General features: G+C 40.8%; 1 protein-coding gene across 1 annotated transcript in view; it reads left to right on the top strand.

Annotated features, from left to right (window-relative positions):
* LOC111143666 (ubiquitin specific peptidase 24) overlaps positions 1–25,844 on the top strand; it is a 135,567-nt gene that overhangs the window by 86,487 nt on the left and 23,236 nt on the right. The window contains exons 37-55 of the mRNA XM_022497493.1: positions 9–79; positions 727–887; positions 4,130–4,191; positions 6,572–6,763; positions 7,758–7,875; positions 10,170–10,314; positions 12,601–12,720; positions 13,641–13,766; positions 14,380–14,478; positions 15,304–15,386; positions 16,403–16,544; positions 16,760–16,879; positions 17,211–17,431; positions 17,821–17,945; positions 19,283–19,424; positions 19,882–20,032; positions 20,987–21,082; positions 21,728–21,831; positions 23,281–23,394. Coding sequence (XP_022353201.1) covers positions 9–79; positions 727–887; positions 4,130–4,191; positions 6,572–6,763; positions 7,758–7,875; positions 10,170–10,314; positions 12,601–12,720; positions 13,641–13,766; positions 14,380–14,478; positions 15,304–15,386; positions 16,403–16,544; positions 16,760–16,879; positions 17,211–17,431; positions 17,821–17,945; positions 19,283–19,424; positions 19,882–20,032; positions 20,987–21,082; positions 21,728–21,831; positions 23,281–23,394 — 2,392 coding nt within the window. The remainder of the gene's footprint in view (positions 1–8; positions 80–726; positions 888–4,129; positions 4,192–6,571; positions 6,764–7,757; positions 7,876–10,169; positions 10,315–12,600; positions 12,721–13,640; positions 13,767–14,379; positions 14,479–15,303; positions 15,387–16,402; positions 16,545–16,759; positions 16,880–17,210; positions 17,432–17,820; positions 17,946–19,282; positions 19,425–19,881; positions 20,033–20,986; positions 21,083–21,727; positions 21,832–23,280; positions 23,395–25,844) is intronic.

Below are 25,844 nucleotides of genomic sequence, written 5' to 3'. Positions count from 1 at the left end.
CTCACTAGCATCCTTCTATAACTTGCCCTGTGTTGCTGATTTTATCATTGATATCCTGCTTGGATCACCAAGTGCTGAGGTAAGGATTTTGTACATTACATAAAACGTCCCCTTGGTCCTCTTCTGTCCATGGCCCTCCGCACACCTGCAACGCGGCGCACAGGGCGGAAGGCATGGCGTCTGGTCCTCTTCTGAGTCCTACAAAGCGCTCCGAGAGCAAAGTGACCATTTGGACACTCTGCCCTCCTTTCTGTTCTGTATCCCACCAAAAGTTCAGAGAGTAGTACTAAGACTAACTTGTGTTTGTTTACAGCAAACAGTGTTACAGCTGGTGTGCACCCGCAGCTGGCGTTCAGTGCCACCATTGTCAGCATTGTCAAATCCAGAGAGACCAGCTTCAGGCCATGGATTCCCGCTAGATTTTATAATTCTGATTTTCTTATTTGACCTTGAAAATTAATTTTGAAATACCTGAAGAGTTTTTTCTTATTTTCATTTATATTAAATTAAATTATGAAACTTTAGAGTAGGAGACTGGAATAATTTGGGGGATCAGTTCTCTGAGCACGCTTCTTTTTAATCAGCCCTAGTTTATTCAATGTAAACATTACCAGTAGTGATGAAAACATTCTCATCCTGAAGTGGACTTCAGAGGAAAATCACTTTGTAAGCAGTGTCTAAGTATTGACTGATGTGTGTCCTTCACCACTGATGATGTAATTTCAGATTCGCCGTGCTGCCTGTGATCAGCTGTACACTCTTAGTCAGACAGATACTTCAGCTCACCCAGATGTACAGAAGCCAAACCAGTTTCTCCTAGGTGTGATTCTCACGGCTCAGCTACCTCTCTGGTCCCCGACTAGTATTATGAGAGGAGTCAATCAGAGGTATGGAATCTAGATTAAAGTTCATGTTAAACTGAAAGAGAATAATGATTTGTATACCGCTCCCCTGAAGTCATTGTTGAGATGACAGAAGATTTTCTCCTTTCCTCCTGTAACATTTGTGTCCCAAACAAGGGCTTTTTAGTTCTTATTATCCCCACTCAGGACAGGAGAGTTAGAGGAAACACTACACTGCCAAGCTTCCTTCCCCTTGAATCACTTCCACCTCCCACCTCCACCTGACCTGGTCCATCACCCCCAAGAGAAAGAAGAGTTCACCTGAGTGGTGAGAGGCTGAAATTATGGGAGCCCCATCACTTGATGAAGGTCATACTGCTCATGTCTTTGAGTTTGTCTCTCAGATCAGCATACTTCCAAACTCCCTATCTAGATGTAGCTGGGGTGTCCTTCTAGCTCTCTCCCTTGGTTTTACAAGTACCTGGGCATGGAGGGAAGCTATGGTCCAGGCTGATGGAAGGGCTTGGATAAGTCCATTCTGCCCACCCTGCCGTATCTCTGTGGGCTAGCCTGCGTGCCAGGCTGCCCCAGTCTGGGCCCAGGATGGGAGGGAGGAGATCTCACACCCACCTCCACTTTCTCCAACTTCGCTTCACCAGAGAAACCTTGTCATAGGACATGAAAGGTACCACTGAGATATGTGAAACCAGTATTTGCTTTTCTTGTGTATATATTTTACAAATGAGAATTTTGCAAGGGAAGAAATGTTAGAGCTACCCCAGCCTCCTACATTTGGATAAGTATCCAAAGCCCCAAGTTTGTATCCAAACTTGGTCTGTTTAAGCATACGTAAGCATTTAAGCATAAATTCAGTGGTATTAAGTATATTCTCATTCTTATGCAACCATGGCCACCATCCACCTCCAGAACTTCTCATCATCCTGAACTGAAACTCTGGACCTGTTAAGTCATGAAATAAAAGGCTGATAAATTCAATTCCACAAAAATTAAATTATTCTGTGTGGAAAAAAATACCATGAAGTCAAAAGTCAGTTCACAGCCTGGCCGAATAGATTTGTAATGAGACAGACAAGAAACTCATTTGATAACATATATAAGAAGCTCTTAGAAATCACTAAACAAATGACCCAAAAACCAAACTGAAAAATGGACAAAGGACATGAAAAGACAGTTCGAAAACAAGTGGTTTTTTTTTTTTTTTTTAGATTTGCTAGAATTTTTTTTTTGCTGCAACAAAATGTACATAAAATTGATCATTTTACTCATTTTTAGGTCTAGAGACCAGTGACATTAAGTACATACACAGTACACATTGTTGGGCATCTTTCCCCACTACCCATTCCCAGAACTTTTTCATATCAAACTGAAACCTTGTACCCACTAAACTTTAACTCCCCATTCACTCCCCCTCCCCCATTCTACCCTTTCCAGGTTCATCTGTGTCATGGTTTCATCTCTAACCAAGACTGAAAAATACTTCCTTTGTCTGTTCTTTCTTCTGTTGCCTGTGCTCTTGGCATCATATCTTAAGAAATCATTGCATAATCTAATGTCATGAAGTTTTCCTGCTATATATTCCATCTTTTTTTATAGTTTTCCCTCTTGCATGTATGTGTTTGATCCATTTGAGTTAAGTTTTTTGTGTGACAGAAAGTAAGAGTCCAGCCTCAGTCTTTTCCATGTGGATAATCCAGTTGTTCCGGCACCATTTTCCCCATTGAATGCTTTTGACAACTCTGGTGAAAAATCCTTTGCTTGCTTGCTGATTGATTGGCTGTTCATTTCTGTTCCATCGATCTGTGTGTCTTTACACCAGCACCACTTTGTTGCTCTAAGTGTGGTATTCTGTCCTGGTTTTCTTTCAGCGTTGTTTGTCCTTCTCACTGTGTGAGTCTTCTGCTTCCTTCGTTAAGTGGACGCCTAAGTACTTTACTCTAATTGATACTATTATAAACGGAATTATTTTCTTACTTTTTCATATTGTTTGTAGGTGTATGGGAGCAAAACTGATTTTCATGTCCCAATTGGGTATCTTACGACTTTGCTGTATTTGCTGATTAGTTCTAAATTACTTTGTGTGGACTCTGGGGTTTTCCATATACAGGACCATGTCATCTGCACAATTAGAATTGTACTTCTGTGTAAGCCATTTTTTAGGATGTAAACTATTGCACTTAATACTTTTTGTAGACTCCAATTATTTAATATAACTAAATGTTAAGAGTTTGATTTTCTGGTAAATTTCTCAAAACTCAGGAAAAGAAATAAAGCATTGGATGAGTTTTTAACATTTTGAAACAATCTCTTGGATGTAGAACATTTAACTTCACATAAAATTAAATCTTTAATTTTTTTTATAATTTGAAAAATGTGTTTCACAGCTTACTTGAATGCCCAGGTTTGGCACATTTCTTCCATATTAGTGATGACAGTACTAGCATTACTGTGGTCTGATTGTGTGCCACGCAGCATGCTAAGTTCGTTGCATTTCTTTATCATTTATGTCACAAAGGACAGATGAGTTTATCAGCTATATTATCTCCTTAATAATCATAATTCTTGGTTCATTTTCTATTCTTCTCGTTAGTATATTCTTAAGCCTTTTATGGATGTGCATGTATATGTGTGTGTGTTTATTTCTAACACTCTAACAAGCATTTTAGAAATTAGAAACCAAAGAAATTGGCCCTAGACACCCAACTATAAGTGATGGAGCCAGGAATAAAACCAAGGTGCCTTGACTTGAAATTTTGTGCCCTTCGCTACTTTAATTGCAGAAAAGCTTAACTGATCATCCTAGATAAAAGAATTTACCTTTCTCTCCTCTTGCTCCACTTTATTTTTCTTCTTAGTATCACCAGTTAACACATGTATTTTTTAAATTTGTTTGTCTCTTTTGTTCCTTTTCAATTGTTCCTCTAAAACAGTTCCAGGCATGTAGTAAGTGCATAGTAAATACCTGTTGGTATTTGAATGAATGAGTGTGATCTAGTTGATGTATGCAGTCAGTCCGTACATCATTACAAAATGGGAGATTTAGTAAGTTTCTTCTTTTTACACTATTACTTCTGTAGTGTATCTGTATTAGCAGAATCTTTAGTATGCTTCTTGCTAAGATACTAAAGTTGAATTGATATAAAAGTAGTTTTTTTATGCTTAGAAAAATTCCATTGTTCAACTATTTTATGAACCTGTTCTTAAAAGGAAAATGCTTTTTATTTTAAAATTGACCTTTTTTAATACTTGAAATCTTATCTGTTTTTTAGACTGTTATCTCAGTGTATGGAGTATTTTGATCTAAGGTGCCAATTATTAGATGATCTGACAAGTAAGTAGATGTAGGACTTTGATTTGTGGGGGAAAGGGGGGAGTAGAAAAGAAAGCCAAATGGACATTTCTATATCTGACTTAATGTATTTTCAATATAAATGAGATTATATTTACTTGTTTGAAATTGAATTTTATATTCTTGAAAATTGCACATAAACCCATATACCAGTTCTCTTCTCCTAGCATATACCCAGCCATTAAAGTATTGAGAAGATTTGTTGATTTTAAAAATTGTCAAAGACACATGTTTTAATTACACCGATACAGAACTGTTAGGAAGAACTTTTCTCCCTAGTATAGTGAATTCTGACCATTTTAAAGGTCAATCACTGAAGGAAAGAGGGAATCACTGTTGAGGTATGTTGATAACGATAGAAGTCCATTAATTATTTAGTGTTAGGTGATTGAAGTATTGTTCGAAATTTTAGTGTTGGAGTGTTTAGATTTTGATCATCTGTGCTTATTCATGTGTAAGGCGGAGGTATGCTGGGGTGATCTGTGTAAATTTTAGTTGTTCACATCAAGAGTTTATTAGTTCATTCCCCATTGTCTACATAAAAAGATTTGCTTCAGCTTCCAGGACATAAATAAAAATCAGGATGGACAAAGGATTCATTGGAAATACTAATTGGGAAAGAATGTCCAGACTGGGGGAGTTAAACAGAAACACCGTGCCTGTGTGCAGGCGCTAAAGCTTCACACAGTCAGAATTTGGTCATGAGGTTGCTGGCAGACAGAGGGAAACAGCATATGTTTGCTGTTGTCAGGACCCTCGAAGAAAACTGAATGGTTTCTCAAAAGAAACAGATCTCTTTGATGGCACTTAAATCTGAAAGGAAGCTCGCGAAGAGGTCTTTGTCATGGACACATGAAGACATAGTGACTGTAAGCCTCCGCATAGGTCTCCAAGGCACATGCCTTCATCCATGTCCCAAGTGTCTCTTGAAGGTGGGAGAGGCAATGCTCTGAGTGGTGCAGTGAAACAGGGTTGTTGGAGTCTGAGATAATGTAGTCGGAGTGCATGCCTGTCCTCTAGACACATGGGCTGGGTGGGTGACATTTCCGTCTAACCGTCTAGCCGAGTGCCACATTTTTCAGCCAGGCTTCTGTTGAAAGCTGGGTGGCAGCCAGCAAGGTTTGCTCTCTGGCTTGGACTTGGCGAGGATGGTGTGCTTTGCCTGTCGAGGGCTGGAACCATGAATTGGCTGTGACACATACGACTACAGAAGTCATGAACGAGCACTTCACATAGGCCTTCCCTGTGTCACTGACTGACAAACGAGGGAATCCAGGGTGCCTTGTGGGAATGTTGAATGCAGAGTGGGAGTAGTAGCAGTAGTTGTCATTTGGGGAGTAATTTGTATATGCCAGTACCTACGCTAGGCACTTCACACCCAGATTCCTGCCGTCTAGGTGTTAGCCGAGGGTCCACTGTGAGTAAGTGGACTCCTGTCCCGTTCTTGTCCCACTCTGACTGACCCTGAAGTATTCCTCTTCACCTCATCCTGTGGGACCTTACCGCTCATGGCTGTTTTGACTTGGAAGGAGAGCGCAGTCACGTTTTCTCTCCTCCCCAGTCCCATCTTCTGGGACGGAATCTGGCTTTACTCCTTATTTAGAGGAGAGCAAGAGAACTTACTACAGCAGAGCAGAGTAGTTCCTCAGGGTTTGGTACACTGTCCGGAAATACTGTGCTGTGGACCTCCTCCTTTGCAGGACTCCCTTGGCCTAGGTGACACTGCGGGAGCCTTGGCTCTCCTTGTACCCTCATTCTTGCCTCCGCTAGGGACAGGTGCTGGCACACACACACACACACATCCTGCCCCCAGACTAGGAGCTTCTTCAGAACAAGATTGTCCCTTCCTGAGACAAACCATAAGAGACTCTTAATCTCACAAAACAAACTGAGAGTTGCCGGGGGGGGGGGGGGGGGGGGGGGGGGGTGGGGGTATAGACATTGAGGAGGGTATGTGCTATGGTGAGGGCTGTGAAGTGTGTAAACCTGGCGATTCACAGACCTGTACCCTGTACCTGGAGCTAATAATATATGTTTATAAAATTTTTTTTTAATTGTTTAAAAAAAAAAAAAAAAAAGATTGTCCCCTTCCTGACCTGCACAGAGGGTCCTCACTACATGTTTGGTTTAGGACTGAGAGAGTGAGTGGGTAAGGAGTGAGTGCGCATGCGCTGTCCCAATCCTCGGGGCAACAGCTCCCGCCCACTGTTTGTTAATGACCGCCCACTGTTTGTTAATGACCGCTGTCTCCAATGGAGGAAATGGAAGGTTGGGACTTGACTTTGCTACTGTAATTCAGGATTTGGACTCCATGAGAGGAAATCCTTCTTTCTTCAAATGGACTTTTTTTTTTCTCCCTAAGCTTCAGAAATGGAGCAGTTAAGAATCAGCCCAGCGACTATGCTCGAAGATGAGATCACTTGGCTGGATAACTTTGAACCTAATCGCACCGCTGAATGTGAGACCAGTGAAGCAGACAATATCTTATTGGCAGGACACTTACGGCTCATTAAGACCCTTCTCTCACTCTGTGGGGCAGAAAAAGAAATGCTTGGTAATTATTGCTTCATCTTCCCATGTGATAGAATACCTCACTTCTTAGTTACTGCCGTAGTATTGTGTGTAATTAGGAAAATAGGATAGATGCTCCGTGCTCCATAGAAGACTGGCCCTTCAGGTAAAACGAGATTATCTGGGATTTTAGTGGCTAACAAACTTAAGGTTTGTTTTACCTGCGTCATTAAACCATGTAGAGAATTTTATAGTATTCAAAACGGATCATGTAACTTCTTAATATCAAGTAAAAATTAATTCAAAGTAGGGTTTTCTCTTTTTGCTATTTTGTGCTTTATAAAATATTATCTGTTGTAAGTCTCACTTATTTTAAGGGTAATTCTCATCTGGGAGGCAGCCCCAACCACCACCCCCTGCATAGTGGGGTACCTATGAGTGTCCTGGGTCGCACATATAATTTATGAGGGCATATTCATTATTATAAATTATATTCAGAAAATAAGTCAAAACATTAATTATTACTTTTATCACACAAACTAAGCTCTATAAAAATCTTCTTGGCTACTGGGGATACATAGAAAAGAGTGATTCTAAACCAGGGTGAGAAGGGCACATCATTTTACCCAAAGAAGGCAAGATTTTAAAAGTTTCGGAAACCGTGCCCCCCTCCACGCACCCAGAGTAAGAATTAATTATTCACTCGAACTGTTCTGCCTTGTGGTGTTCTTCGCATTTGTGTTTCTAAAGTGAAAGCATGGCTTCTTTCACTCCACAGTCAGCTCCTAGAGGAAGGTACCCTCGCTTCTCTATCTTTGTTCCCTGGCCACGGCCCTCCAGCCCCTTCCCACCCCTCTGCCCCACAGAGCTTTGCTGTGTGTTATGTAAGTGCTCACAAAATAAGCATCAGATAAAATTGAATGCCCTGCCATTGGGTGGCCTTGGGTGCCTTTGCTGCTCTGATATGAAAGTACAAAAACAGGATATTTGAATTAAAATGTGTTCCTCCTCAACATGAATATTATGCTCTATTCCAGGTTCATCACTCATTAAACCATTGTTAGATGACTTCCTTTTCCGAGCTTCTAGAATTATTTTAAATAGTCATTCTCCAGCTGGCAGTGCCGCCATCAGTCAACAGGACTTTCATCCAAAGTATGGAAAATGCACGTTGTGTTCAGTTTTGGTAAAAATTCTAATTCGAAACTTTAGTCCAAAAAAGATTTTCTTAACTTGGAATTTGTCGTCCATCTCGTGAGTGTGTGTAGTTATAAGATAATATCCACTATGTAAAGAAATGCATGTAAAGGGGCTTAGGATAAAGCCTGTCTGGCACATAATAGGTGCTGAGCCGTGTATGCGGGAACCATTCTTATCATCCAGTTGGAAGAATAAGTAATAAATTATGTGGCTAACTTGGTCGGTAACAAATTCCAAGAGAAACTGAGGTGGTAAGGATTATGTCCAAAGTAAAAGTAAATAGGCTCAGAATCTCAAGAGTTTCTTCTCGGAGGAATGTGTAGGTGCTGTAGTGCGTGAACTGTGATTTGCTGTGTATCCGCCATGTCCTGATAATTACAACTGCTAGTGATTTATTGTGGTAATTTTAGAATCCCATATTGTATTTGCTTTTATGGGTAGAAATTTGAAAGATCTTTTTGTAATGTTGACCCTACTTGGGTGCTCCTAGAGCTAGGAGGAGGCTGCTTCATGCCGCTGTCCGTCCTTCCTCTGAATCCAACTTACTTTGCTCTTAGGAAAACCAGAGTTAATTAAATAATCCTGAAGGAACTGGGGATTGGATATTTAACCAGCGAAAAACATTCCCATATAATCTTAGTGGTTATTGGAATGGGCAAGGCCTAATAAGCAGTATTTCATGGAATCTTAAACTATATCTTACCATGTGTGAGTATTTCTCCGTGTAGTTTTTTTACTAGCAAAATCTGTTTCAGGTCATAAACCTTCATTAGCACTCTTGGGCTGTCTCTTGGGCTGTGACTCCTATCTTCACCCCTGCTCCAGTCTTGTTCTGGAAGATCTGGTGCTAGCTCCATGGGAATCTTTTATGAAAGCAGTAGAAACACAGGAGTGTTCCAGCTTTCAGTGAATGGAGAAAATAAATCTTCAGTAGTTTGGTTTTTTTTTTTTTATTTAAATTCAGATAACCTATAGAGTATTCTTAGTTTCAGAGGTAGAGTTCAGTGGTTCTTCAGTGGTTTTATTGAAATTTTATTCATGAATCCTTTTCCTTGTATTTATTAAAAGCAACCCCTCCGTCAGCAGAGAGTTGGGTTGTTTTAATCGCGCACAGCGCCTTGAGTAGAAAACTCGGCATTTTGTCTCATCCTCCCCTGTGTACTGAGTGATACTCATTCATCACAATGACTCCCCGCCCTTTCCCACCTAAACCCTAAAGCCAGAGAGAGAGTTACAGTACACAGAAGTGTTTTCACGAGTAATGCTTACTAACACTAACAAAAGAAATTTTTCACATTTAGCCCATGTGTACGGTACCTCCTATGTGTTCTTTACGGGTCCTTTGCAATCCAGAAGTCCAAAAAAGAAGCCAAGGACAGTGCCAGCTCCTGGGCGCTGTCCTCAGGACGTGGCGCAGTGCTGATCTAAGAGCCAGCCCTGTGGCCCTCATTCCCCAGCCCATGAACGCATCTCCTACACTGCACTGCATATGTGTTTCTCTCAGAGGTTGGATGTCCTCTTTTCTGTGTATCCTTCCTAACCTGTGATCTTCTCGGTAAGGCAAGGTTGGCATAGGTGACACTGAGAAGTTACTGTCCATCCCCAAAATGATGTCTACTAAAGGTGAGCAACATCAGAAGCCTTTAGTTTCCTGCAGGATGCTTGCTAGTTACCTTTTATCATCATTTTTAAACAGAATTAATTTAGCATACCACATATTTCTGCCTCCATTTTCTTAGCAAAATGAAGCAGATTCGTGTCCTTGAAGAGTTTTTTTGTTTTTGTTTTTTTTAAGTCTTCAGGCACAAATAGGCATTTATGGGCATTTATTCTGATTTGTATAGCTTTCTTTTTCTGCCATTTAGATATTTGAATTTCAGGGTGATAACAAAAATTGCTCTTGCTACTCTCATGTTGTCTTTGATAAAATTTTTGGACTCTTTGTCCTCCTTTTTTGCTGACCCAAACCTTAGATAAAAATACTCTGTAGTCCTAAGTAAGAGATTTTGCTACTCTATCAGGCCAAGAAGATATTTAGCTCTCAACCATAATCATTCTTCCTGTATTCATGGCCTCTTCCTTTAAGTAAACACTTCCCCCTGGGTTCCTAGAGCTCTGCCATCAGACCCGATTAGCCCTGTTTGAGGAACTGCAGCTCTAATACTTTCATTTCAAATGTTGATTTAGTTTAACGAGCCATCTAAGTAGACTATTCACTGTTGGAATTGACTGGGGTCTTCTGTTTTCAGGTGTAGTACAGTGAATAGCCGATTGGCAGCCTATGAAGTCCTGGTGATGTTGGCTGATAGCTCACCTTCAAATCTGCAAATTATCACAAAAGAACTGCTTTCTATGCATCATCAGCCCGACCCTGCTCTTACTAAGGAGTTTGATGTAAGTTTTCTAGACCTTGACGCAGGTCGTGTTTTTGGAATGATCAATTAAACATACAGCTTTAAAGCTTATGTTTGCTTTATCCTAATCACAGAGAAAGTATTATTCGTATATACCTGTCGTGTTCACCTACTCTAAGCAACTAGAAACTACAAAGTTACTTTATTACCATTGTCATACTATATTACTCAGCAATACCCTTTTTCTTAACTAAAGAGGAGACGTGTTCAAGTCAGCTGATAGTCACTTTCAGAAAGAAGTAGCACTTCAGCCTATTTGTGGAGTAGCTGTTGGGGGGGGCCGGGGGGGGCACAGTGCCCGGCACTGCAAATACCGACTCATTAACATTCAGCTAAGAGTTACTGGGCTTACTAGGCACTAATAGGTGTGTTAGGCTTTGGAGCTCCTAAATGAAGATAGGATTCCAGCCCTTGAGAGAGGCAGTGTATAATGGAGGAGACAGAGCCATAGTCAGGTAATTTCAATATAATGTGATGAATTTTAAGAGACAGGTCATGTCCCAAATGCTCTACCAGCAGAGAGGCACTTCACCACCAGGTGGCGGTATCTTTAAGAGCTGGGGAGCCTGGGTGGCTCAGTTGGTTAAGCGCTCCACTCTTGATTTTGGCTCAGGTTGTGATCTCAAGGGTGTGAGATGGAGCCCTGCCTTCAGGCTCCCCCACTCAGCGAGGAGTCTGTTTCTCTCCCCCCACCACAACCCCCAACCCCTGCCCCACTGTCTCTTCCCCTCCCCTGCTCATGCTCTCTCCCAAAAATAAATAAATCTTTCAAAAAAAAAAAAGAGAGAGCTCTGATGCCTCGCAAGCCACCCGAAGCACGGTGGGAAGGTCATTCCAGCAGCGAAAGTCTACAGGACGAGGCTCTAGGGCCAGCCAGCAGTTTAGTGTTGGTTGAGCTCTGCAGGAGGGAAGCACACTGCAGGCGTGCTGCAGTACCAGACTGGGATGGGAGGACGCCTTTAGAGCTGCCTCCACGTTCTCCACGAACATCGCAGACAGGCTTATCAGTTTGGAAGCCTGAACTGAGTACTATGCAGCATACGGGGAAGGAGGGAAAGGAAGGGGCACCAGATAGAGAAAATAGCATTTGCAAAATGAAATGTGAGCATGGAAAATAGAAACTGTTTTTGTGTTAAAACTTTCAGTTTATAAGTATGTTTTTAGTATTACATTATTTGTTTAATAGATTTAAATGGAAATTTTATTTTTCTCATAAGGGATTGTATCAGCAGCATGAAAAAAGCATTTGCCTCATATAAATACTTATTTTTTAGCACTATTATGAACTCACTTTTCTTATTTTGTAGCTTTTTTAAAATCTCTGCTTTGGGCTACAAATAAATTGTAGTGTCGATTAGATCTTAGAAATCCCCCTGCTCTACATGTATGTCAAATGTTAGTGGAAGGTATGTCCTATTTAACAATTCCCTGAGGTCCAAAAGATCTACAGGCTTTTGTTGGTTGGTTATTACATGGATGCAGGTACTTGAGCTATGCAGGTTAGGTGATTCTGGGTATGGCCTTAGAACCAAGATTCTGCTGACATGGCATTCAGTATCCTTCTCAACTTGGAGAAGTGCCATGTTCAACTTCATCCAAGATGCCTTCCCTAGATTATTTCTAACCAGAAAAGCACTGTAACAGAGTTAGTATAAGGCATCTTTAAGTGCAGTGCAAGCATAATTACTTATTTAATTGTATGCTTACTATAAGTTATTCTGTAGAAGAATGTTACTTTCTTAAAAAGGAAGGGAAAGAATATGAGCCTTCCTTGACCATTCCGACTGGCCAGGATTCTTCATAGTAAATACTTCATAGAGTCCTATTTCTTTTTTGCAGAGTACTACCTCAGTTTGTAAGTAGATATATTTACTTGACTGATGTCTGTGTACTCTGCTAGACTGTGAGCTCCTTAGGATAAGGAACCACATATACCTCCTGAGGGCCTGGCACATAGTAGCCTCTTTGTGAGTTTTTGTTGAATGATAGGTGACGGAATGCATGACTACCAGATGGATAGACAAATAAACAGTATGTTAGGTACTTTATGAATAGAAAAGGAACTTTGAGATAGTAGTATTTTTTATTTGTATTTGCATCTGCAGAGGTATTTCAAGAACATGGGTTGGGTTAGCCTGACTTCTAGCCCACTGGATGGATGAGTCTGTGAGTTTCTCTTTTTCCCTCTCAGACAGCCCCAGTGCACATGTGCTGGTGGCAGATACACTCATTCTCTGTCTACCGTTTCCCTTCCTCTGTTTCCTAGTACCTTCCACCCGTGGATAGCAGGTCCAGTTCCGGCTTTGTGGGACTGAGGAATGGCGGCGCCACGTGTTACATGAACGCAGTCTTCCAGCAGCTGTATATGCAGCCCGGGCTCCCTGAGGTGACTTTTCTCTTCTTTCCTGTATGGTATGAAAGAGAATGTGTACACAGCCTGAAAATTGTCCCAGATTTACAGATCACAAAGTTGACTAAAGCTAGACGTAACTAGGGATTTTGTCATAGCTTCTGAAATACATGTAGACAGCATGTTGGTGGTTATGTTTTTATAAATTTGCTGAGGGTGTGTGCTGCCTATTTGGCAGATAGATTTGACTAAGTGGGATTTTTGAATGAGGTTACTCTCAAATTCTATTCCATAAAATTACTTCATGTTTTTAGTATTTTAGAAAAATTTAGGGTCTCTCATTCATGCTTTGTAATAGTTCTGTTGACCCTTGAATGCAGGAGTTAGGAGCACTTAACACTCCGCTCTCCCAGTGCGGTCAGAAGTTTGCATGTAACTTTTTACTCCCCTAGAACTTAACTGCTGACAGCCTACTGTTGACTGGACACTTAACTCCTATTCTGTGTGTTCTGTGTATTACATACTCTATTCTTACAATAAAGTAAGCTAGGAAAGAGAAAACACATATATGGTACTGTTCTGTATCCAAAAAAATCCATGTGTACCTGGACCCGTGTGGTTCAAACCATGTTCGAGAGTCAGTCTGTACCAGAAGTTGGTGCTATAGCAGTTAGTAGTTTTGAGAATATTCTATGTAGATATTTTTCTTTCATAGAGATACTGGTATCACTAGTTCCAGTTTTTCATGATCAAACAGAGCCTCAGAGAAATGACGTGTCCATGATTCTACCAACTCAGAAGTAACTAAGGCTAACCCTACTCAGAGCTGTAGCCTCATCCAGATGTACACAGTGTTGTGACAGCAGTGTGGGTGGTACACGTGCGTCTGCCCAGGGCCCTGTGCAGCAGTGAACTAGTCCTGGCTCATGCTCCTCGTTTCTGTCCTTTCCATGTAGTCATTACTCTCAGTGGATGATGACACAGACAATCCAGATGACAGCGTGTTCTACCAGGTGCAGTCTCTCTTTGGGCATCTGATGGAAAGCAAGCTGCAGTATTACGTACCTGAGAACTTCTGGAAGGTATGTCACCCTGTTAACTCTAGATTTCAAGATACTGGATCCTTGGATCTGGCGGTAATTGTTTCTGTCTTTATTGGTTCTAGACTGATCCCACTGGCAGGAACCTACAGAAGAATGGGCTACACCATTCTGCTTAAGATTGATGCTTGATTTCAAATGATTAGAAGATTGAAAAGAGTCATTTATAATTTTAGGGATCTGCTGATCTTAATGATTTTGAATATTTCTCATGATTCTAATTTTGGCTTTTGGGAGTATTTGTTCAAATTATCCCAATTTCACTAATGCCCTAAATGAAGGACATTACTCTGTTTCACAGGAGGAGTACCTGGTATCTTCCCCTGTGGTTCAGATAGTTCTAAGATGGAAACTCTGTTCCGTGGCCTCAGATCCCACCCTGTGTGGCCTCACAAACTTGTGACAGTAACACGGGGGCCAAGAGCAAGCCTAAGTAGCCAAACACAAGCTTATCACACTTCAGTGAAAGTGTCTACTGCCCTAATAGGGAACTTGGTTTTTAGAAGCGCTCAAGTGCTCTCTCACATTTGTGTTCTACCATGTTCAGATATTGCTAACTTTTCCTTTAACGGTGTATTTAATTCTTGTTGCATAGATTTTCAAGATGTGGAACAAGGAACTTTATGTGAGAGAACAGCAGGATGCATATGAATTCTTCACTAGTCTTATTGATCAGATGGACGAATATCTCAAGGTAGGAAAAAAATGTCACTTTCTTGCTGACTCCCTCAGACTCTAATACGAGAGCGGTGTGGCAGGATGGGCATTACTGTGAAACTGGCCAGTCAGAATCTGGTCATCTTTAATACCACAGATGTAAGTCAGTTCTTCTGGCGGGGTTTGAACATCAAAAGCGACTAGACTTCTTTTCTTCATTCATCCAATGCTTGGTGAGGTGTGGAGCTCTTAACCCGTACTCCGGAGTGACCACTGGGGGTGCCCCAAGGTAGCCTGGCTTCAGGCGTGCTGCCCTCACTGGGGACCCATCAGCCCGTGCTCTGCATTCTGAATCTGACAGAGGACCAGATTAGAGTTGTCTGTGGGGGTGTGTGAGCCCAAAGCTTCCTGCCCCCACCTAGCACGACGTGTGACCAGCTTCCCTAGTTACAGGGCACCTCCCAGTGAAGCAGGAGACCCAGGTTACTTGTCCTTTTTCAGATCATTTAGGAATATATAGCATTTTATCCACAAGAAGGAAGAAAAGATTAGAGAGCGTTGCTCCTAACCCAGTGGTCACTGAGGGCAGTGTGGGGAAAGGATTCAGAATCACCACTGAGTGCTGTTCTTGTCACCAGCAGGGACTGGGCCGTCTCCTCTTCCTTCGCCAACAGGTTAGGACGACGGGCCAGTGGCTTCCAGTCGTCCCATTTGATCCCAGCTTAAGCTAGCAACATGACTCCCTGTATTTTAGCTGTTAAGTTGAAATCTGCGCTTTAACTTAGGCTTAGATAAAATTATGTGTAAGCGACCTATAAATTCTAGGGGCATCAACTAAAATTCTGTTCCTTTATTCCAACAGAAAATGGGGAGAGATCAAATTTTTAAGAATACTTTCCAGGGCATCTATTCTGATCAGAAGATCTGTAAAGACTGTCCTCACAGGTTAGTGAAGATACCACCGACATCAAAACTGATCATCTTCATTTTTTGGGTTTTTTTCCTCTTAATTGGTAGTATTTTATTGATTTTCATCCATGTTCTACTTGACTAAAGTGACAGTATCTAAAAATTTCAACTATGATCTTTTTTAATAGTATTTTTATTTCTTAAGCTGTTGTAACAATTTATTGACATGTTTGAGTTGAGCCAATTTCTAGAATATTCAGACTCATGCTTAGTGTTAAGCAAATCATGGTGCAAGCAGAAGCTTCCGTATTCATGTATTTAAGGTGGAGCTTTAAGAGTACTGTAAGTTTCATCTGTCAGTACATGGATTTCCACAGGAAGTCACAAATCCTCAAACAGAAAAGTTGGCTCATTTTGTTAAGCAACTGCCTTCGGCTCAGGTCATGATCCCAGGGTTCTGGGATCGAGCCCCGTGTCAGGTGAGCGGGGAGCCTGTTTCTCCTCTCCCTCTTCCTGCTACTCTATCTGCTTGTGCGCACGCTTGCTCGCACGCTCGCTCTCTCTCTCTCTCTCTCTCTCTCCTCTCTCCCCATCAAATAAATAAATAAAATTTAAAAAAAAAAAAAAGTATGTGTTCCCTGGGTTATCCTGATGCGGATACTAAACTCGGAGGAAATATTTTTGCAGTAGAAAAAGGCTTCAGTATTAAGGTGAAAACATGGAAATTGCCAGTTGGCTACAGTAGTACAGCACATGATCGTCATCCTTTTTAAATGATGCTGCTGGTATGTCGTGAATTTTGCATTGTTGAGAGACTTACAGATCTCTCTCTAAGTGGTTTATTGAATTAAGTTTCTCTGGTTTCCACTTCTAAAATTCTTTGCTGAAAATCATGATTTTTTAAGGAATTTCTCATCATCAAAAATTGATGACCAGTGATTAATTTCACTGGTTATGAATGTAGTTCTGTGTACAGTCTCAGGTATTGTGATTGTTTCAAGACCTTTACATTCCACTGTTTGATTATGTTTTTCCTGTGATTTCCTAACCAGGTATGAGCGTGAGGAAGCTTTCATGGCTCTCAATCTTGGAGTTACTTCATGTCAGAGCTTGGAAATTTCTTTGGACCAGTTTGTTAGAGGAGAAGTTCTAGAGGGCAGTAATGCATATTACTGTGAGAAGTGTAAAGAAAAGGTATTACATTTGCCTTTTTTTAGAAAACAAGATTAATTTGTTATTCGTTTGTGTTTTATGTGAGGGCAATATTAAGCTTCTAGTGTTGTTCCCATTAAATTGTGTTGTTACCTGTTTTTACCTGGGCAGGAGAAGCCCATGGAAATCTCTGACCTTTATATGATTTGGCTGTTTTATTTCCTCCATGGAGATAATTGGGTTTTGCTTTTCTTTAGAGAATAACCGTGAAAAGGACCTGCATTAAGTCTTTACCTAGCGTCTTGGTAATTCACCTAATGAGATTTGGATTTGACTGGGAGAGTGGACGCTCCATTAAATACGATGAACAGATAAGGGTAACTTCTATTCATTCCCCCCTAAATACCTTACAACCATGACCTCACCTTTCCACTGTTTACTTTTTACATGTTTAATTTCCATCTCTACTGTGAAAGGCTGTGGTCTCAGCATTCAGAGGCGTACAGGGCCCCTTGTCTTAAGCAGCTACTGCCACTGGACAGGCAGATCTGGGAACAGCCCTCCTCTCTAGAAGTTGTCCTGGCCAGAGTGCGGAGGTGGGCCTAGCTAGAATTAGGAAAACAGCCCTCTTATTTGAATCTGACTTAATGGGGTACTGCTGTCTGTGTTACTCATCAACACTAATGTGGTCTTTTTGCTTTTAAATAGTTTCCCTGGATGCTAAACATGGAGCCTTACACAGTTTCAGGAATGGCTCGCCAGGATTCGTCTTCTGAAGTTGGTGAAAATGGGCGAAGTATGGACCAGGGAGGTGGAGGATCCCCACGAAAAAAAGTTGCCCTCACTGAAAACTATGAACTTGTCGGTGTCATTGTCCACAGTGGACAGGCACACGCGGGTCACTACTATTCCTTCATTAAGGACAGGCGGTAAGAGGGTCTCAGCCACTTCCTCCTCCTGCCTTCCAGTAGTCCTACCTCCACTTCCTCTGCATTCCTGTCCCTTCTCCATTCCTCTTGCCCTCCTCTGTCCCTCCTTTGCTCCCCCTGCCCTGCTCTTACCATCCATGCCTCTGAGTGTAGTGTAGAGAAGCTACATTGCATTGCTCTTTGGTGTATTTCATATTGGATTTTTAAAATGTACTGTAACTGTTTACCTCTTCAGTTGGAAAAGTTGTTTTAGAAGTTTAAGTTTTTTTCTTGAGTATTTTCTAATAGTAGTTATCCTCTGTATGTGTAGACAATACTTAGAGATAAAGGCTGGGGAGGAAGATGTTGGGTTTTAATCTCATAATGTTTGTTTCCTCTGTGGGCTCCAGAGGGTGTGGAAAAGGAAAGTGGTACAAGTTTAATGATACAGTCATAGAGGAATTCGACCTAAATGATGAGACCCTGGAGTATGAATGCTTTGGAGGAGAATATAGACCAAAAGTTTATGATCAAAGTAAGTATTTACAAATAGATGTTTCCCTTTAGTTTTATTTTTTTAACTTACGGTTTTCTGTCAGATTGGAAGTAGTATTCTTAACATAAAATGTAATTCTTTCATTTTTACGTACCATTGTTCTAGCTATATAGATCCACAAATTCCTTGGTAGCCAGAGAGAAAATACTCAGGCTGCTTACAAAATGTTTTGAAACTATTTCCTTGCAACAGCCCTCAGAGGACAGGTGATAGAGTAAGTTAAGAGGAAGAAACAAGTATCAGAGAGTAACTAATGAATGCAAAATTTCAACCTTAAAAATCATTTCAGAAGAAGTAGTTGTCCATTAAAATTCTCAAATTTCCTTTTCACTTACATAGAGGCACAATTAATTACAGAAGACATCCCTAACACCTGGGTTTTAAAACCGTGTTTATGCAGTATGGCAAAAGTCTTTCTCTCTCCAGCCACCACCCCCAGAAGAAAGACTATGAGGAAAAGGACCTCAGAGAATCCAATCAGAATTTGCTACTTGGGGGTGAGGGGAAGACCTTTTATAGAGACGTTAATGTTTCTGAAACCTGATTTTGTAGTACTCTAGGGGCATTTAAAAATTTCTGTGTTTGGGTTAGAGGAGAACAGGGGAAATCGGTGAAGGGACTTAAGAGGAACAGACTTCTAGTTAGAAAATAAGTAAGTCACAAGGATGGAAAGTAAGCATAGGAAGTATAGTCACTAATACTGTAATAAGGTTGTGTGGCCACAGATGGTAATGACACTTACCGTGGGGAGCATTTCATAATGTACCTAATTACTTGTCAAATCATTATGTTATACACCTGAAACTAACAGTATATGTCAACTACACTTCAATTAAAATTTTAAAAAAATTTTACCCGTATTATATCCACTATTTTAGATTTTGATACCATACCGAGGTAGTCCTTTGTCTAAAGTAGTTACCTTTGGCTACAGATAGTTAATGGTTAAAGATAGTATCGTTGCTAAAACTTACCTAGATTTGGCTGTCCTGTACAGAATTGGTTAAGTGAGGCCAATTATAATCCCATCCTATGTCAGAGAATTTATTTTTAAATGTTAATCTGCCTTTTGGTTAAATTTAGACTTGCCTAGGAATGTTTACCTTCTTTACCCCATTACCATACAGCTTTCTTCCTATTCCTCTATATCACCTTTCAAATGATTCTAAATAGTATTACTGGTAAAAAGACATTTTATTTACATTTTGCTTTTAAATTTTGTAAGTATTTGCTTTATTTATAGTCCCTTATTTTAAATTATGAAGACAAGAAAACATTTTTTATTTACAAAGATTTCTTCCTATCTTGTTATAAAGCAAACCCGTATACTGACGTACGCCGAAGATACTGGAATGCCTATATGCTCTTTTACCAAAGGGTCTCTGATCAGAACTCCCCAGTTTTACCAAAGAAAAGCCGGGTCAGCGTCGTCCGACAGGAAGCTGAGGATCTCTCTCTGTGAGTTTCTCTTCCACGTAATTCACTGCACCGTTTCAGCAGGCAGTCATTACAATCCTGAATATACTGTTTGGCATTTAAAAGTAATTCGTTAAACAAGCTAGAGAGAAACTCTAAAAAGAAAGTAAGTAAATACCTCTACCCCTTTTCTTATTGCCACCTGTTTATGATTCCTTAGCAAGAAGTTACTTGGTATTTAGAAACATGTATATAAATGATTTCATTCTAGAATTGCCATTTTTTTCTAATCTCAGCAATTATTGGGTGCGCTTTATGTCCAAAGTGTCGCACTTGGCTAGCACTGCCAGCGTTGCTGGTTTTTTTAAGGTCCTGTTATCTATGAATTTGCATTTTCCTATATTGGATCTGGAAAGTATGCGGTTTATTGCCAAGTCTAGTGCCTTGTTACATAAGTCTGTCGGCCTTACACCAGACCGTTTTCTGATTCCATCCTTAGGTCTGCACCATCTTCTCCAGAGATTTCACCGCAGTCCTCTCCCCGGCCCCACAGGCCTAACAATGACCGGCTCTCTATTCTAACCAAGCTGGTTAAAAAAGGCGAGAAGAAAGGACTGTTTGTGGAGAAAATGCCTGTGCGAATATACCAGGTAAGAACCATATCGAAAATTCTAAAGGAGAAAAATTCAGATAAAAGTCAAAATCCACCTCAGAGGTCCAGATGTGTTCCTGCTGGCCTCCTCGTGGACTTGGTTGGATCTCAAGTGCCTTGTCCTAACCACCTTGTGCCACGAGTGTCTTATACCAGGTCACAGAGGTGACCACAGACTCGAGGTGGCCGGCACTATCGCCAGCCTGCCGTGTGACTGGAGGGTGTCACAGATAGACACGTGGGAGGGCGTGAGCACTAAAGACACACACGGCTGAAATATAGGGTTCATTCCTTTGGGGAAAACTGTTGTGACAGTGATGACCATCAGTTATTGAATATCTACTCTGCTGCATGCTGTAAACAAATTCTTAATTCTTAAAACATTCTTGTGGAGTAGCAGGTTTTACACTCATTTTTTAAGAGGGAAAAAGCTCAGAAAAGGAGAAGTGACCTGCCAGTGTCACAGAGCCAGGATTTAAATTCAGCACTGTACAACTATCCAGTCAAGTCTTTGTACACTAAGTAATCAAAAGCTGAGTAACCAGAACCAAAGAATTTAAGAAAAGTATGGAGTTTTTTGTTTAAAGAGGAAGAATTAAGCTCTCCAATGTAAGGAAAACATTGAGTTAGTTGTACTTGGAAAAGCTCTGTTTGCCCCTCAACCCAAAATAGCAGGTTTGAATTCACTTGTCCTTTACATGGTGGTTTTCTGAAATTTCCCAGAAGAGTTTGGTTTGATGAAGAATAATTTACCTTATTTCAGCTTCTTACAGTTGAAAGGAAGATTTTCCTCTCTCCTTTTTAAAATTTCAAAGCTCAAGAAAAGGGTTCTTGTGAACACTTCTAACCTAATATTTTTTAAAAAAACCTTTTTTACCTAACATATCAACAAAAATGTCTTCCACACATTTTGCCCTGTTTCTTAAAAATAATTACTAATTTTCTTTTGTAGATGGTGAGAGATGAAAACCTCAAGTTTATGAAGAATAGAGATGTGTACAGTAGTGATTATTTCAGTTTTGTTTTGTCTTTAGCATCATTGAATGCTGTAAGTACTAGTTGGCTTCTTAGTAGAGGACTAAGAAAGGAGCCTAGTTAACTGTCAGCTCAAGCATTCAGTGACTCATCCTCCCCCTCAGATTAGAGGCCCAGAATGTTTGCACAAATATGTCACTTCTGGGGTGATGTTAAAATACAGGCAGTGCTCAGAATGTGTCCTGCAGATTGTGAATGGGTGCGGGTTTCCACATTCTGGCTTTTTCAAGTGCTCTTCAGTTTTGTAAAGAATTTGAGAATAGCCACAAGATGAGGTCAATGAATGTTGGGCTTTGTGGACATCAATTTGTCCTATTTGTCATCAGACTTTACCAGACTCAAGATAAACTTCCAAGTACTTCTGTTTCTTGAGTACCATGATTACAATTTGCCAGTAAGGGGGAAGTTTCTTAGCTGCTGACAGGTTACCTATAACATGTCCATGGCCTAAAGTCTCTATTTTGAGAGGGCTTCATAAAAGAAATGAAGAGGATGTCTTTTCTTACACTTTTAAAAAATTTAAATGGGACACTTTCTATAGTAAGCTGGCTAGATTTTTCTTAGTGATATTAGTTATGTATCATTATTCAACTCATAACATTTAGTAATCAATAAAACATCAGTGAAAAATAGCCTCTCTTTTCTCCCTCTCTCTCAGACTAAATTAAAGCATCCATATTATCCTTGCATGGCAAAGGTGAGCTTACAGCTTGCTATTCAGTTCCTTTTTCAAACTTACCTACGGACAAAGAAAAAACTCAGGTGAGAAATGATATGTTTTGATAGTCTGTTGTGGCAAAAGGCACCAATGAATTCAATTAAAATAGAATTTATGAATTCAGAGCATTGTGAAGGCACCTACCTGATAGACTTAGGTGATTAAGGCATGGTTCCTATCTTGAAGGAATTTCTAATCTCATAGGAAGGATAGATAAAGCAGAAAAGGCAAGGCATAAATGCTAGACATCTTCAGGAATTGGGCAAAATCATATCCAGATGGGTATTGGGGTAGGTGTCAAAGAGAGTGACAGTGTCAGGATTTTGAAAGGTGAAAACAGAAACGGAGGGACCAGTCTGGGTGAAAGGGGAAAATCTGAGAAACGAACAAGATTTGCCTAAAGAACCGTGAATGACTGTAGTGTTTTGCTCACACATGTAGGAACTCATTGGAAGTGAGGTCAGATGTGGGGTTTGGATGAATCCATTGAGGGTCCCGATTACCACAAAGGGGAGTTGGGACTGTGTTCAGCGGGAGATGGTGGAGGGTTCTTGAACGGTTTCTGTCTTCAGCACCGGAAAGGTGCCCGACGCATTGTAGGTTGCGGGTTCAGAGGTGCTGTGTGAGTAAGTGGGTGACGGGTGAGTGGCTGCGCCCTGGCTGGAGCAGGAGCCCAGAGCAGGCAGAGACTCGGGGTGAGGAAGGCAGGGACAGCTCGGCGAGCCTACTGCGGGGAACTTCGCCAGAAGTGAGGGGCTTGGGGAAAGACTTTATAGTCAAGAGACACTTGAGAAGAAACAAATAGAATAGCAACTTCATTTTTAGGTGTAAAAAGTTGTATTAAATGACATTGATCTTTATTATTTGATTGGAAAAGAAGACATCATATGTTCCTTTCTCTTTTAACGTCTGGCATAGGACTAAGGAAATGTCATTACTTCTGTTGTGAAATTGACTCATGCCAATGTCTATGCATTGCAGACTATTTTCATCTTGGTTATATTCACCATTTTGGGGCATGAGAGAATGTAGGGGGTGTTATGGGAAGTCCCGGGTAGTATAGTCGTGACACCTCTTTGTCTGCCCAGATGTTTTTATTCCATGAGGTAGGATATTAATGATTATAACAATGAAGTATAAAAATGTTGATGTAGTACCTATTCTGAAAGTGGTCATTTTACACTTATAACTTAGTTAAGCAACACAAAATGCCACAGTCAGGCAGTTTTCCTGATTGCAGTTGTTTGAAGAAGATGGGGAAGATAAAAGTTAAAGTCTAAGACTTGAGCTTCTTCACATTCTTTTGTGGGGAGGTGAGGCAGGAGAAGGGAAAGAACTCAGAGCCCTGGCTTGTGGGCCCCACGGATCCATGTTAGTCAGTGGCCATCGGGTGTTCAGTTTACCCTGTACCCCACCTCCCTGGAACAGTGACATTCCACAGGCTTATTCGCTGGGGCCGTGCTCCTTACGTGTCTGTCTTTGCTTTTTTAAAGGGTCGATACTGAAGAATGGATTGCCACTATTGAAGCATTACTTTCCAAAAGTTTTGATGCTTGTCAGTGGCTAGTCGAATATTTTATTAGTTCTGAAGGGCGAGAATTAATAAAGTAAGTGTCAAGATCTTTTAATTAATTAAAAGAAATCTCTATCTCTTCTGGTGACTTAGAGCTGCTGTTTCTTATAATTGTTTTTATTTGTATTTGAAATTACTTTTCGGATTGGAGTCAGTTTTGAACTGTTTTCTCTAGAGGTGTGAGGAAATTTTTCAGGTCACTCTAAAATCATTCTTTCGAAAACCTTCTCCTTTGGACTATAAGCTCATTGCATGCGAGGAGAGCATGTGTACACTTAACCACAGGCTCACAGGCAAGCATGGCCTGAACTCCTGCCGCGGCCCAAGAGATTCCGAACGTGTGTCCCCTCCCTCAGGGACTCACACTCCAATGGCAGGGAGGGGAGGTTAACGATCCTCCGTTACTACACAGCAGTACCACAATATTGTCTGTGTTTGGATTCTGGCGAAAATAATATTTTTCAAAAACTTACTGATACTGTAATACCTAGGGTAGTAAATTTATCTACATACCTATAATAAAAAATAATTTGCTTTTTCTGGCAAAACGTCAAGATGCTCAGTCACTATGGATGTTTACACCCTACTCCCAGTCATCCTTGGCAGGTCGGCCTCTCTCGTCCTTGACAAGTTCAGCATTCGTGTAGGGGCACCCATGATCTCAGTGTCCTTTGTCCCCATTAGGCTCCTCCTTCACCCTGCCCCCGCTCTACCTCCTCACCCCTCTCGCCTGCCATGCCAGCACACCCCACCTCCAGTTAAGGACCTTGCCTCAGACTTCACGGAGAAGGTAGGAGTCGCAGATGAGCAGACCTCTAGGCCTGGTGCATCAGAGCCTGTTCTCATCTCTTCCTCCTGTTACTCTGGAGGAAGTGTCCTCTCTCCTCCAAAGGAATCGCTACATAAGCAAACCCTTTATCAGTTGTCATTCCTGCATCTTTATCTTGTAGCATTTTCTATCAAGTACTTCCATCAGCTGTAGATACGTTCTGGTATCTCTCAACTTGCAGAACAGGGAAGTCAAATATAGGCCGCTTCCACAGGGAGCTCACAGTTTGGTTCCACGTTAGAGAGCTAATCGAAACTCTTGGTCCCACGTTCCTCTCATCTCTAGGACTGAGCTCCAGACACTCATTTGCCTATTTTAACTCTCCATTTCTTTCTCTAATCTGCCTCATAACAGCAACAAAAGTGGTTTGTTTTGTTTTTTAACAAACTGGATCACATTACTTCTCTGCTTGAAAACTCTTCAATGGATCCCTGTCACACTTCTAATAAAACCCACAGTCTCTACCATAACCGACAAGGCCTTGAATATGGTCTTGTTTCACTTTCTTCACATGGGCTTGTTGATACTTTAAACACGCTAAGCTTTGTTTTCTTGCCTAAAGACCCTTGCACCTTTACTCCCTCTGTCTGGAACAGTCTCCCAGCCAGTCCTGTATATAGTAAGCCCTTCCTTACCCTTCAGATGTCAGAGAGGCTGTCCCCTCCTGACAATCTCCTCTAAAGCCAGTCTGCGCAGTTAGTCTGCTGTGCTGTTTGCCTGTCCCCTTACTAAACGCTGGCTTCTTGAGGGCAGAAGCTAAGTCTGCTTGGTTTTCCTTTTGTACACAAAGAGCCTGGCACATAGTAAGCACTCAAACGTTTGTGTATGAGTGTATATCGTATCATGTGTATCTCTTTATCATTCATAAAGAGAGCAAGCAATATGTCTCTGAAGTGTTCTGTGTGCCTGTCCCTTAAGAGTTTGCATCAGAAGGCAACCTTTCCCCCATTAGTGTAATTCCAGTCTCTTTCCAATAGTGGGAAGTAGGGCAAATATTTAGTTTATTCCCTTATAACAACTAGACTTGCCTTTAAGTATCTCCAGAGGAACTTGGTGACTCCTTTGGGACTATGTTTGGTTTCTTAGCGTTCCTCATGGTTAAGAATCCCAATGAATTACCAATTTGAATCCTTCCTGAGAGAGTTTATTATATTTTTATCTCTTAATCACCGTCAGTTTGTCATCATCATCTTGATTTTATATAAAATTTTATAATTAATTACTTCTTTACAATTTTTAAGATAGCTTAGGTTATCATCATTACTACTGAAGTAACCATGTGAAGGGAGTGCTCTTGGATTAGAGCCTCTCAGTGTAGTCCTTTTTTTAGGCAATGCTTAAATGTAACCATAATTGTAAAAATTTGAATTAATACTAAGTATTGCTTAAAAAGTTATCTGAAGAAATTAAAACTACTGAGCAAAAAATATCTTACATCTTTTAAAAAGTTTTTATTGTGAAAGAGGTTTAAACATACAGCCAAGTAGCCAGAATGAGAACCCCGTTTTCTACCTCTTCCCAGGTCAGGTTACTAGCACTTTGCCCATCTTGTAGCCCCTCCCAGTGCCCACCACTCACTCACAGGCCTGCTTTTTTTTTTTTTTCCTCTCAATATTTTACTTTTCTTGTAATGCTTTTGCACCATTTTTTTAAAA

Source organism: Enhydra lutris, unplaced genomic scaffold (assembly GCF_002288905.1).
Source record: "Enhydra lutris kenyoni isolate GAN:26980312 unplaced genomic scaffold, ASM228890v2 scaffoldscaffold9, whole genome shotgun sequence".
Taxonomy (NCBI): Eukaryota; Metazoa; Chordata; class Mammalia; order Carnivora; family Mustelidae; genus Enhydra; species Enhydra lutris.
Note: the sequence above shows the minus strand (reverse complement) of the source record. Positions and strands in the feature narration are given on the sequence as shown.